Genomic DNA, 14,403 nt, shown 5'->3' with positions numbered 1-14,403 from the left:
GTTACTGACCAAGGCAGAGTTGCTGTGTGATGGGTTTGTGCTAATCATTTTGGTGGCTTCCATTTATTTAGAATCCTACGGTGCAGAATGAGGCCATTCAGCCCATTGAGTCTGTCCTGACCACAATCCCACCCAGGCCCTATCCCCATAACCCCAACCATTTACCCTACTAATCCCCCCTTGACACTAAGGAGCAATTTAGCACAGCCAATCCACCTAACCCGCACATCTTTTGGATTGTGGGAGGAAATCTTAAGAAACCCACGCAGACATGGGGAGAATGTGCAAACTCCACACAGACATTGACCCGAGCTGGGAAAGGAATCCGGGTCCCTGGTGCTGTGAGGCATCAGTGCTTACCACTGTGCCACCGTGATGGTAGTTATTGTGTTTAATTGTTTTGTTTTCTGCTTGTGTGTTCCTGGGCAACGAGTGCCTTAGTTGAAAAACGCGGGCCAGGTTCTCTCTGTGCCTCTTGCCCTCGCTGCAGAGGGCACTGGCTGTAGTGCCCCAAGTGTTATGCCAGTGAGGAAGCTCAGTGAGTTGGAGCAATGGTGTACTGGCCTTCATTAATCGAGGGATTGAGTTTGGGAGTCGGGAGGTAATGCTGCAACTTTATAAGACCCTTGTCAGACCCCACTTGGAGTACTGTGCGCAGTTCTGGTCGCCTCACTACAGGAAGGATGTGGAAGCTATTGAGAGGGTGCAGAGGAGATTTACGAGGATGTTGCCTGGATTGGGAGGCATGCCTTATGAGGATAGGTTGAGGGAGCCCGGTCTCTTCTCCCTGGAGAGACGAAGGTTGAGAGGCGACCTGATAGAGGTTTATAAAATGTTGAGAGGAATAGATAGGGTGGATTCTCGGAGGCTATTTCCCAGGGCTGGAATGGTCGCTACGAGAGGACACAGGTTTAAGGTGCTGGGGAGCAGGTACAGAGGAGATGTCAGGGGTAAGTTTTTCACTCAGAGGGTGGTGAGTGAGTGGAATCGGCTGCCGTCGGTGGTGGTAGAGGCGAACTCGCTGGGGTCTTTTAAAAGACTTCTGGATGAGTACATGGGATTTAATGGGATTGGGAGTTACAGATAGGCCTGGTAGGTATGGATACGATCTGCGCAACTTGTGGGCCGAAGGGCCTGTTTGTGCAGTAGTGTTCTATGTTCTAAGACTGAGCAGATCCTGCCAGCTTGGGGTTAATGCTGAGACTCTGAATTATAAAAGGCCCTTGACCCATAATCCCGGGAAGTGTTGTTTAGACCGCGGTGTCTTGTTTTAATTTTTAGCTTTGCGACATTGAAGACACTGATGGTAATCTTTTGACTGCATTCCAAGATTTTTTATTTACTGGGTTAAGTGGACCAATTGTTTGAGTTACTGTGTCTCTCATTTGTTTGGAAACATGACCTATTAGCTGCAAATTACACCCTCAAATGAACCGCAAATTGGACAGGGGCCATGACAGTGACTGCTCGCAAGATGAATGTTGTTTGTACTCCACCTAGTACTTTAGATGATTAGAGGGGTCCTTGTGTCAAAGGCACTGTTATTTGCGTGTGTAGCAAAACACAAGATCTGCTCAGGACTCTCGCCCTCAAGAAGCTGAAGAGATTGCGTGTTTGCAAGGAGTAGCTTCCCAATGTGACACCAGTTGGATCTGAGTGGCTCTCCCTCTGACTCGCATGTTGTCAGTTCAAGTCCCGTTACAGACGTTGAAAATAAAGAAAGGCGTGTCTCACCCCCCCTTCCCCTCCCTTCCAGAACCCCCATCCTCATTTTCACCCCGCCTCCGCATTCAAAGGTCCACCCTCTGCCATGTCCGCCAACTCCAGCGTGATGCCCCACTCCCCTCCCCTCACCTCCCCCTCTCCGACAGCATTCCACAGGGATCCGTCTCCGTGACACCCTGGCCCAGTCCTCCATAATACCAAACTCCTCGTTCCGATCCCACGACACCGTCCCTTGCAATCGTAGAAGAGAACAATGCACAGTACAGCACAGGATCAGGCCCTTCGGCCCACCAAGTCTGTGCTATCACAGATGCCTCTCTAATCTAATATTTTCTTGCCTCTATGTGATCCGTATCCCTCTATTTCCTGCCTATTCATGTATCTATCCAGCTGCCTCTTGGACATTGTTATAGAACCTCCTTCCACCACCACCTCCGGCAGACATTCACCACCCTCTGTATGAAAAACTTACCCCTTACATCTGTTTTAAACTTTCTCCCTCTCACTCTCAATCTATTCCCCGAGTAATTGACCCTTCGACCCTGGGATAAAGACTCTGACTATCCATTCTATCCAAGCCTGTCATAATCTCGTAAACCTCTATCAGGTTCCCCCCTCATCCTCCGACGCACCGATCAAAACAATCCAAGTTTGTTCAATATTTCTTCATAGTCCATATCCTCCAAACCAGGCAACATCCCGGTAAATCTCTTCAATACCTTTTCCAAAGCATCAACATCCTTCCAGTAGTGTGGCGACCAGAATTGTACACAATACTCCAAATGCGGCCTAACCAAAGTCTCATACAACTGGAACATGAGTTTCCAATTCCAAAACCCCCCCACCCAACCGATGAAGGCCAGCATGCCTTACGCCGCCTTGATCACCTTGTCCACCTGAGTTGCCACCTTCAGGGAACTGTGGGTCTACACGCCTAGATCCCTCTGTGTGCTAATATTCCTAAGGGCTCCACCATTTACTGTATACTTTCCTTCTGCAGTAGACCTTCCAAATCGCATCATCTCACATTTGTCTGGGTTAAATTCCATCGGCCATCTTTTGGCCCAGGCCTTGGTTTATATCCTGTTGTATCCTCTGACAATCCTCCTCACTATCCGTTACTCCCTCAATTTTTGTGACATCTGCAGATTTACTAATCAGACCACCTACGTTTTCCTCCAAATCGTTGATATATATTACAAACAACAGAGGCCTCAGCACTGATCCTTGTGGAACACCATTTGTCACAGACCTCCAGTTAGAAAAGTCGACTGCTACCCTCTGCTTTCCATACCCAAGCCAGTTTTGAATCCACCTTACCAACTCACCTCCACTCCCCGCCTCAACCTCTGTATCAGTCTGCCATAAGAAACCTTACCGAAAGCTTTACTAAAGTAGATGTAGGTGCCCCTTTGCATCCTCGCTGCGTTTCAAAGTGACTTGGTGCAGACTCGATGAGCTCGATGGCCTCCTTCTGCCCTGTAGGGATCCTACGGTTCACTTTATTTAAAAAAAACAGATCATCTGGTAATTATCACCTTGCTGTTTGTGGGATCTTGCTGTGCACGAAACAGCTGCTGCGTTTCCCACATTACAACAGTAACTGCACTTCAAAAAGCATTTCGTCGTTGGCGACTGCTTTGAGGTGGCGATTGGTGCAGTCGTAGAACATTACAGATGTTGTGCCGACCTGTGACGCCAATCTAAAGCCCGTCTCACCCACACTATTCCAATGTCATCCATGTGTTTATCCAATGGCCCTTTGAACGCCCTTAATGTTGGCGAGTCCACCACTGTTGCAGGCAGGGCATTCCACGCCCTTGCTACCCCCTGAATAAAGAACCTACCTCTGACATCCGTCCTATAATTACCACCCCTCAATTTAAAGCTATGTCCCCTCGTGTTAGCCAACACCATCTGGGGAAAAAGGCTCTCACTGTCCACCCTATCTAACCCTCTTGTATGCCTCTATTAAGTCACCTCTTAACCTCCTCCCCTCTAACGAAAACAGCCCCAAGTCCCTCAGCCTTTAGAGACTCTTTTTTTTTTCCCTTTCTGACTGCTTTTTGTCCTTGGTTGCAGTTCCTCTCACTTGGGAGGTCAGATCACAGAAAGACGCCAGTGATTTTCCAAGATGCATTTCCGTTACTCTTCCTGCCGCTCATTATATTCCTCTGGAGTTTACAGGGATGCGCAGTGACCTCAACGAAACCTGTGAAATTCTGAAGGGGTTTGCCAGGGTGGACGGAGAAATTGTCCCCGCTGGTCAGGGGAGCAGTCTCAGGATAATGGGGTGATCGTTTACGACTGAGATCAGGGAAAAAAAATTCTTCATTCAAAGTGGTCTGAATTTTCGAGTTATGTGCTGAGTGTGTTGTGGATGTGTCATTGTTCCCACAGAATCCCAACAGTGCAGAAGGAGGCCATTTGGCCCGTCGTGTCTGTACCAACTCTGCGTATGAGCACCTTACCCATGTCCTGTCCTCTGCCCTGTCCCAGTAACGCTGCGCATTTACCATGGCCTATCTTGGACACTAAGGGGCAATTTAGCATGGCCACCTAACCTGCACCTCTTTGGACACTAAAGGCCAATTTAGCCTGGCCAATCCACCTAACCTGCACCTCTTTGGATGCTGTGGGGCAATGTAGCATGGCCAGTCCCCCTAACCTGCATATAGAACCATAGAAAATTACAGCTCAGAAACAGGCCTTTTGCCCCTTCTTGTCTGTGCCGAACCATTTTTCTGCCTAGTCCCACTGACCTGCACTTGGACCATATCCCTGCACACCCCTCTCATCCATGAACCCATCCAAATTTTTCTTAAAAGTGAGCCCGCATTTATCCAGCAGCTCATTCCACACTCTCCCCACTCTCTGCGTGAAGACCCCCCCCCCCCTCTAATATTCCCTTTAAACTTTTTTCCTTTCACCCATGCCCTCTGGTTTTTTTTTCTCCCCTAGCCTCAGTGGAGAAAGCCTGCTTGCATTCACTCTATCAAAATCTTATACACCTCTATCAAATCTCCCCTCATTCTCCAGGGAATAAAGTCCTAACCTATTCAATCTCTCTCTGTAACTCAGCTTCTCAAGTCCAGGCAACATCCTTGCGAACCTTCTCTGCGCTCTTTCAACCTTATTGATATCCTTCCAGTAACTAGGCGACCAAAACTGTACACAACTGTGTATCTGGACGAGGGGAGGAAACTCCAGCACCCAGAGGAAAGCCATGAAGAGAACATGCAAAGCCCATGCAGTCAGCCAAGGTTGGAATTGAACCTGGGTCCCTGGCTGTGAGGCAGCAGTGCTATCCGCTAGGGCACTGTGCCGCCCTGTCTGGGATAGGCCGACCTTTGGGTGTATCTGGGAATTTAGGTGATGGGGAAAATGGAGTTGAAGCAGCCACGATCGTACTGGAGACACACCGGGCTGGGTGGGTGGCGCTGTCCATATCCGCTCCTATTGTGTCCATGCGAAGAGGCTTTGTGAGAAACATCAGCTTCTTTATTCTTTCCCAATACCTTTCTAAGTCACTGATGCTTTCTTGGCTGGAGAATTGCGGTCAATCCTGGGTGCCACACTTCAGGAAGGATGTCAAGGCCTTAGAATGGATGCAGAATATACTTAATGGACTGGAACCAGGAATGAGAGCTTCGGTCATCCGGAGAGACTGGAGAAATGGTTCCCCTTAGAGTGGAGATGGTTAAAAAGAGATTTAATACAAATTTTCAAAGTTAGGAAAAGTTTTGATAAGTGTTAGGGGAGAAACTGTCTTCAGTAGGAGTGGTAGTAATGTGGAAACTTTTTATTCATTCGTGGGACATGGGTGTCGCTGTCTGGGCCAGCATTTATTGCCCATCCCTAGTTGCCCTTGGAGGGCAGTGGAGAGTCGATCACATTGCTGTGGCTCTGGAGTCACATGTAGGCCAGACCGGGTAAGGACGGCAGATTTCCTTCCCTAAAGAACAATATTGAACCAGATGAGTTTTTCCAACAATGGTTTCATGGTCATCAGTAGATTCTTTTTTTTAATTGAATTCAAATTCCACCATCTGCCGTGGCGGGATTCGAACCCGGGTCCCCAGAACATTCGCTGAGTTTCCGGATTAATAGACTAGCGGTAATACCACTAGGCCATCACCTTCCCATTAGGCCATCGCCTCCCCTAGATGCAGGAGTGAGCCATTCGGTCCTTTGAGCCTACTCTGCTATTCAATAAGATCATGACTGATCCTTGGCCTCAATGCCATATTCCCACTTTCTCCCCATAGGGTGACAGGGTGGCACAGTGATTAGCATTGCTGTCTCATTGCGCCAGGGACCTTTGTTCCAGGGACCTTGGTTCAGTTCCTTGGGCCACTGTCTGCAGAGTCTGCACGTTCTCCCCATGTCTGCGTGGGTTTCTTCTGGGTGCTCCGGTTTCCTCCCGAAAGGTACATTGTCCGTGATAAACTTTCCCTCCGTGTAACCGAACAGGAGCCGGGGTGTGGCAATGAGTAGATTTTCACAGTAACTTCATTGCAGTGTGAATGCAAGTCTGTTTGTGACACTGATAAATAATGTCTTAAAATATCCTCAATGCCATTAAAATCGGGGGGAAAATCTATCTCTTTCTTGAGTGCTGTGTTTGTAATCAGTGACTCTATCTCACTGCATCTCATCCAGTCCGGTTAGAATTTTATACATCCTTCTAAACTCCAGTGAATATTAGAACATAGAACATTACAGTGCAGAACAGGCCCTTCGGCCCACGATGTTGCGCCGACCAGTTAAAAAACAATGACCCACTAACCTAAACCAATCCCTTTTCATCCATAAACCTATCCACGGATCTCTTAAACGCCCCCAAACTAGGTGCATTTACAAATGCAGCAGGCAGGGCATTCCAATCCCTCACCACCCTCTGGGTAAAGAACCTACCCCTGACATCCGTCCTATAACTACCCCCCCTTAATTTAAAGCCATGCCCCCTCGTGCTAGCTTTCTCCATCCGAGGAAAAAGGCTATCACTGTCCACCCTATCTAAACCCCTAATCATCTTATATGTTTCAATAAGATCCCTTCTTAGCCGCCTTCTTTCCAGCGAAAACAACCCCAAATCCCTCAGTCTCTCCTCATAGGACCTCCCCTCCATACCAGGCAACATCCTGGTAAACCTCCTCTGCACCCTCTCCAAAGCCTCCACATCCTTCCTGTAATGTGGGGACCAGAACTGCACACAGTACTCCAAGTGCGGCCGCACCAGAGTTGTGTACAGTTGCAACATGACGCTGCGACTCCTAAATTCAGTCCCCCTACCAATAAACGCCAAGACACTGTATGCCTTCTTAACAACCTTATCTACTTGATTCCCAACTTTCAGGGATCTATGTACATATACACCTAGACCCCTCTGTTCATCCACACTATTCAAAGTCCTCCCGTTAGCCCTATACTCAACACATCTGTTATTCCTACCAAAGTGAATTACCTCACACTTCTATTGGCCCAGTCAAACCAACCCCTCCTCATCAAACAGTCCCACCGACCCCTGTGTCAGTCTAGAGAGTCTCCAGTGCACTTCCCCATGGCAAAAATACCCTCCCTCAAGTAGGGAGGCCAAAACTGCACACACCACTCCAGATACTTGGCAGAGGAATCCCAAGGGAATAAAGGCTTGATTTTGCCACGTGCAGTGAGTTGGGATCTGGAAGGTGTGGCCTGAAAGCAGATCCGATGGGAATTTAATTGGATAATCATAGAAACCCTAGAGTGCAGAAAGAGGCCATTTGGCCCATTGAGTCTGCACCGATCACAATTCCACCCTACCCCCATATCCCTACATATTTACCCACTCATCCCTCTAACCGACACATCTCAGGGCACTAAGGACAATTTCTTAGCACAGCCAATCAACCTAACCCACACATCTTTGGACTGTGGGAAGAAACCCATGCAGACACGGGGAGAATGTGCAAATTCCACTCAGACAGTGACCCGAGCCGGGAATCGAACCCAGGACACTGGGGCTGTGAGGCAGCAGTGCTAACCCACTGTGCTGCCACAGGGAGAATGTGCAAACTCCACTCAGACAGTGACCCGAGCCGGGAATCGAACCCAGGTCCCTGGAGCTGTGAGGCAGCAATGCTAACCGCTGTGCTACCGTGCCGCCCAATAACTACTTGGAGAGGAAAAGTTGAAGAAAATGGGGGAAAGAACAGTGAATTGAGTCTAATTAGATGGTTCTTTTCAAAGGGTTAGAACATGATTGATGGGCTGAATGGTTTTGTGAACTCCAGGATTCTATGATGCTAAACCCTCTGGGCATTTTCCTCTCCCCCTCAGTTTACAGAGAGAGTGCTCAAACATCTTAGCTTTGTGCATTGAACCTGAAAAGCCACAAAATAAATGCCTTTCGGTCCTTGATAATGTGCTGAAACCTTGAGTTGTTTATATCATCGGCTGTTTCTAACTGCCTATGCTGTGATTATACCCTCAGGCTTAACTCTTGCTAAAACTTCCCCTAGGGAGAGCCTAGGGGGCGGCACAGTGGGTTAGCACTGCTGTCTCACAGCGCCAGGGACCCGGGTTCAATTCCTGGCTTGGGTCACTGTTTGTGTGGAGTTCGCACATTCTCCCCGTGTCTACGTGGGTTTCCTCCGGGTGCTCCGGTTTCCTCCCGCACTCCAAAGATAAACAGGTTAGGTGGATTGGCCGTGGTAAATTGTTCCTTATTGTCCCAAGAAATGCAGGTTAGGGGTGTAAATATGTGGGGTTATGGGGGATAGGGCCTGGGTGGGATTCTCTGTTGGACAGTCGGTGCAGACTCAATGGGCTGAATGGCCTCTTTCTGCGCTGTAGGGATTCTATGATTCAATCAAAAGTTTTTGCTGACAGACTGACATCTTGGTTTTAAAACTCTCATCCTTGTTTCTTCCCATCTCCGTAATCGTATCCCGCCCCACAACTATCTCTGACACGATGGCACACTGGTTAGCACTGCTGCCTCACAGTGCCAGGGACCCGGGTGGAGAAGGAGGCCATTCAGCCCACCAACCATGATCCCACCCAGGTCCTATCCCCTGAAATCCCATGCATTTACCCTAGTTTGTCCCTCTGATATAAAGGGGCAATTTAGCATGGCCAATCCACCTAACCTGCACATCTTTGGACACTAAGGGGCAATTTAGCATGGCCAATCCACCGAACCTGCACACCTTTGGACACTAAGGGGCAATTTAGCATGGCCAATCCACCGAACCTGCACATCTTTGGACACTAAGGGGCAATTTAGCATGGCCAATCCACCTAACCTGCACATCTTTGGAGACTAAGGGGCAATTTAGCATGGCCAATCCACCTAACCTACAGGTCTTTGGACTGTACAGTCCTTTGGAATGGAAGACTCTACAGAAGTACAAGCTTTGTCAATCTTCCCAACAAGCTGACGGTTTTAGCTAGAACCATAGAACCCTTCAGTGCAGAAAGAGGCCCTTCGGCCCATCGAGTCTACACTGAACACAACCCCACCCAGGCCCTACCCCCATATCCCTACATATTTTACCCACTAATCCCTCTATCCTACTCATCCCTGGACACTAAGGGGCAATTTCTTAGCATGGCCAATCAACCTAACCCCCACATCTTTGGACTGTGGGACGAAACCGGAGGAAACCCACACAGACACGAGGAGAATGTGCAAACTCCACACAGACAGTGACCCGAGCCGGGAATCGAACCCAGGTCCCTGGAGCTGTGAAGCGGCAGTGCTAACCCACTGTGCTTCCGCGCCACCCTATTTTAATGTTATTGACTGTGAGTAGACATGGAAACTGGAAACTCAAGTAAACTCCTGAGTCATTCTGGCAACCTCTCCCTCCCATTGATATTGAAAGGTCTCTACTGAGACTAAACACAACTCAATAAATGCACCAGTGCACCCTCCAGTTTTTAGTTCCACAGCAGAGCTCATAGATAAAATCTCTGTTGATCCGATAATTGTTGTCTTGGCTGAAACAGAAATAGGCGCACAAGTGTGGAAAACATAAGAACATAAGAAATAGGAGCAGGAGTAGGCCATCCAGCCCTTCGAGCCTGCCCCGCCATTCAATAAGATCATGGCTGATCTGAAGTGGATCAGTTCCACTTTCCTGCTTTCTCCCCATAACCCTTAATTCCCCTGTCTATCAGAAACCTATCTACCCGTGACTTAAATATATTTAGCGAGGCAGCCTCCACCACTTCAACGGGCAGAGAATTCCAGAGATTCACCACCCTTTGAGTGAAGAAGTTCCTCCTCAACTCCGTTCTAAACTGCTCCCCACCCCCTCAATCTTGAGGCAGTGCCCTCTAGTCCTGCTATCCTTTCTAAGCGGGAAGAATCTCTCTACCTCTACCCTATCCATCCCCTTCATTATCTTATACGTCTCTATAAGATCCCCCCTCATCCTTCTAAACTCCAACGAGTACAGACCCAGTCTATTCAGCCTCTCCTCATTGTCCAACCCCCTCATCTCCGGTATCAGCCTAGCGAACCTCCTCTGCACTCCCTCCAAGGCCGATATACCCTTCCGCAAGTGCGGCGACCAAAAATGTGGAGGACTTTGAGAAGAGAAAAGGAAAGGACCAACTGTTAAAAGGTCAAGTTGCAAATTGCCACCAGGGAACAGGGAGTCATTCCATTTCTCTTTTCCCCCAACCCTTGGGGAGGGTCAGTGGCCTTGATGTGAGGAACGGAATGTGGCAATCTGATTTTGCTGTGTGCCCAGGGAGTTTTCTAAGTACTTTGCTGTTCAGTGAATGAGTCATTTGCAATCATACCACCCACCACCCCCCTTCTCACAGTATAGCCAAGCTCCACACAATCAAACCACTGACTGATAAAAGGTCATTCAGCGTCTCTGCTGAAAATCCCAAAGCACCCGTGAGTCATGCCACATTTGGAAGGAGCCGGTTTTTTGTCATTTGCACAAATGTCAGAGGTTGGGTTTTGTCCCTTTGCTGATGGGTGGCACAAGAGCAGAACTAAACGGTCGCCTGTGTGTGCCTGTGCTTTGTTTCCCAGCTTTGGCAGTTCCCATGCCGTGCGGAGGCAGTCGGAGACGGGCACAGGGGAGCCACTCAGCCAGGAGAGCGAAAGGCAGATCTACAAGACGGTTCTGGAGGGCGGGGATATTCCCTTCCAGGGGCTGAGCGGTTTGAGCAAGAGAACCTCCAGCTCGTCGTCAACCAAAGGTGAGAGAACGCCGTGCCAGAGTTCAGCAAGCCTTCACCCACAGGGACTGGCTGATAACTTCATTGGCAGTGGGTATGAGATGTCCACTAGGTTCCCAATCCAGGTACTCGCTCCTGGTTTTGGGTTACGTCCCCCTCCGTTGGATTCACTCTCAAACTCCTGCTCCAATCATTTGCTCCTGGGAAGACCCCAGAAGAACCAATCCCTATTGCCAGGAGCCTGGCAGTTTCCATTTGCCGCACCCTCACCTCACCCCTCCCCACCGAGTGGCACAGCCAATTAGTGTCGCAGGGTGGGGTTTTCCAACAGCACTCCACCCCAAAACCGGGAAATCCTGCCCGAGGGTCAATGGACCTTTGCATGGTCTGCACCCCCCACCCCACCAACCAACCGACCCTCCCTCCTCTCCCCTTCCCTGACCATCCCCTCCTCTCTCTCCTTTCCCTTCCCTGTCCCTGACCCTTCCCCTGCACCCCCCCCCCCCCCCCCCCGGCCCTCTCCCTCCTCACCCCCCCCCCCCCCCCCACCCCCCGGCCCTCTCCCTCCTCACCCCCCCGGCCCTCTCCCTCCTCACCCCCCCCGGCCCTCTCCCTCCTCACCCCCCCCCCCCCCCGGCCCTCTCCCTCCTCACCCCCCCGGCCCTCTCCCTCCTCACCCCCTCCGGCCCTCTCCCTCCTCACCCCCCCCGGCCCTCTCCCTCCTCACCCCCCCCCCGGCCCTCTTCCCCCAACTCCTGGCCCTCTCCCCCACCCCCATCCCACCACCGGCCCTCTGACCCTCTCCCCCTCCCCAGCTGCTGGCCCTCCCCCACCCCCTGGTCCTCTTTCTCCCTCCCCCCCCCCCCACCCCGGCCCTCTTTCTCCACCCCCCCCCTCCCCCCCGGCCCTCTCCACCACTCCCCCTCCCTCCCACCTACCCCCGGCTCCGTCTCCCTCTCCCCCCGGCCCTCTCCCCCCGCCCACTACCATTCCCACGGTAGGCAGGATGAGAAAATTCTCCGCGTGGAACCTTACAGCGGAGAAAGAGGCCCTTCGGCCCATCATGCTTGTACCGGCCATCTATTCTAACCCCCATTTTCCAACACTACGGTAGCTTTAAGTTCTCGTGTAAAATGTTGTGAGGGTTCCCGCCTCCGCCACTCACTCAGGCAGCGAGTTCCAGATTCCCACCACCCTGTGGGTGGAGAAGCTTTCCCTCAAAATCTCCTTTCCTCCCCCCCTCCCCTGACCGTAACCCTGTGCCCCCCTGGTTATTGACCCCTTTGGGAAAGGTTTCTTTCTTTCCCACCTGTGTCCTGCGTTCCTCATAATTTTGTGCGCCTCGATCAGGTCCCCTTCTCTGCCGGAAGGGAACCCCCCCCCCCCCCCCCCCCCCCACCCCCCCAGGCCCCCCAGCAGCCCCTCTCCATAGCTGAAGTTGTCCGAATGTCCACGTGAAATGGGACTAAAGACTTTTTTTTTAACGTACAGTTCACTCACCCCGCCAGATCTTTCCCAATCCACTATATGCGGAGACCATAAGGCCAAGAATGGGGGTTTGAATCCCAGGACTCGGTGACAATCCGTTCGCGCCTGGGTCGACCTTACGCTGCCTTCCGACTTGTGTCCTCGGAAAGCCCTCCCACCTTTTACTTTGGCGCGCTTTTTGCCTTTGCCCGGTGTCGCGAGGGGTCACGCGTGCCTCGGATGTGTCTAAAGTTGGTGACTGATGCTTGACCCCCCCCCCCTTTTCTAACGCTTGTTTCTGTTCTGTTACTCCGCACGCCTCCCCCCCAGTGGATTTTAAAGGTGGGAAATACCACAGCGTTTCAACTACTTCACTTTATTGTACGGCGGGTAACTCTAGTAACATGCTAGGTAATAGATGTAAGCATAAAAAGCCTCTCTCGGCAGCCAAGGCCTGCATTTCCGAAATCCTCCCTTCCAAATTCAAACCCAAGCTACTCGTAGAGAGTATCCGCGCCCCGCGTCGAGAGGGCGACAACTCCTCGCCGCAGAAAGCCCAGAGCTGCGAGAACCTCCTCGAAGCCCACCGCGCGCTAGCCAGCGAGCGAGTGCTGGCGGCGGAGACTGGACGGAGTGTCGAGTCCCTCTTGCTGACGGGGGACCAGCAGCCCGGCCTTTGCCCGAGCGGCCACTGGAGGCCGCAGGAGCCGCCCGTCGCCCCCAGAGTCCACCAGCCCGTGCAGCGGGGCGGCCGCCCCCCGTCGGCAGGAGTGCCCCCCACCTCGGCGGCGAGCGGCGCCGCGCGTCGGTTGGACTGCGAAGCGAGAGGCCGCCGGACGCGGGATTCCAGCCGACCCGAGCCGGACGGCGCCCCCGAGTGCTCGGTCTCCTCCAGAGTCAGCGAGTTTGAGCAGATAATCCAGAGGTCCCGCTCGCTGCCCGCGCTGGACGCGACCTCGGGCTCCGCGCCGTGCAGAGGCCCGGCGCAGCCTCCCTCCAAGTCTTTCCTGCAGCCGGCGCACTCTGCGGAATCTCTCCTGGAGCCCCCGCCGCGACGCTACGCCAAGGAGGAGCCCCTCGTCCGCATTACGGTCCGCAGCCCTTCCGCCTCTTGCGGCGAGGCAGAAGGCGCCACGCCGGAGCTCGTGGAGTCGTCGCCGCCGCCGCCGCCAAGCCCGGTCGACTGCCTCTCCGTCCTGTCAGCCGGCAGCTCCAGCAGCAAGGAGGAGCCGCCTGCGGGCGCCCGCAGGGCGAGCCAGTGCAAAGGGCCGTGCCCGGCCTCCTACACCCGCTTCACCACCATCCGCAGGCACGAGAAGCAGACGGCGGCCTCCTCCTCCTCCTCCTCCTCCTCCTCCTCGGACCCCGGGCTGGCCACGCAGCACCTCCCTACCTCCCTCTCCAGGAACCTGTACCTCCTGAGCCCGAGGCCGTTCCGACTACAGAAGGCCCTCCCGCACAGGCCCAGACGGCCTTTAGTCCAGACGGACTCCGCCAGCCAGACCCAGGCAGAGCCCAAGGAGGGAAGCCAGCCGGCCAACCGGGGGCCGCCAACCGCTGACGTGCCGTCCCTCCCCCGGCGCACGTCCTCCTTCCGCGTTTTGGAAAAGCTGGACCACTCGGCTGCCTCCGGACAGTGCCACGATAACGGCGTCTTCCAGCCTGACCCCTCGGGCGGGACGGCTAACGGGAATCTCGCTACTTTCCCCGCCCGCGACGGGGTCGACTCAAACAACAATCGGCAAAACGGACTTGAGACGTGCCCGAAAGGTGGACTTTCCAGTGATGGACTGGCGTCCTGTCTGCTGTGGTTCCCTCGCTGTGTTTCTCCTCCCTCCCCCCAGTTTGTGCACTTTGTTTCTGTGACGTTCTAGTCTGTCCTTTTCTCCCTCCCCCCCCTTCCAATCCCTGTGTGACATTTCACTGTACAAATTGGTGCATCGGTTATTGGCCGCCTGTTAGATAGTTTGTCCAGGAGGAATTAGTCACGTGTTATTGAGAAAGATTCAGAGTCAGACTTTT

At 52.4% G+C, this 14,403-nt stretch overlaps 1 protein-coding gene across 1 annotated transcript in view; it reads left to right on the top strand.

The window, feature by feature from the left end:
• LOC145360407 (sorbin and SH3 domain-containing protein 1-like) overlaps positions 1-14,403 on the top strand; it is a 114,368-nt gene that overhangs the window by 57,660 nt on the left and 42,305 nt on the right. Inside the window, exons 12-13 of the mRNA XM_080215606.1 lie at positions 10,766-10,935; positions 12,712-14,254. Of these exons, the coding sequence (XP_080071732.1) occupies positions 10,766-10,935; positions 12,712-14,254 (1,713 nt within the window). The remainder of the gene's footprint in view (positions 1-10,765; positions 10,936-12,711; positions 14,255-14,403) is intronic.

The sequence above is a fragment of the Carcharhinus amblyrhynchos genome, chromosome 31, assembly GCF_965287045.1.
Source record: "Carcharhinus amblyrhynchos chromosome 31, sCarAmb.v2.hapA, whole genome shotgun sequence".
In the NCBI taxonomy this organism is placed as follows: Eukaryota; Metazoa; Chordata; class Chondrichthyes; order Carcharhiniformes; family Carcharhinidae; genus Carcharhinus; species Carcharhinus amblyrhynchos.
Note: the sequence above shows the minus strand (reverse complement) of the source record. Positions and strands in the feature narration are given on the sequence as shown.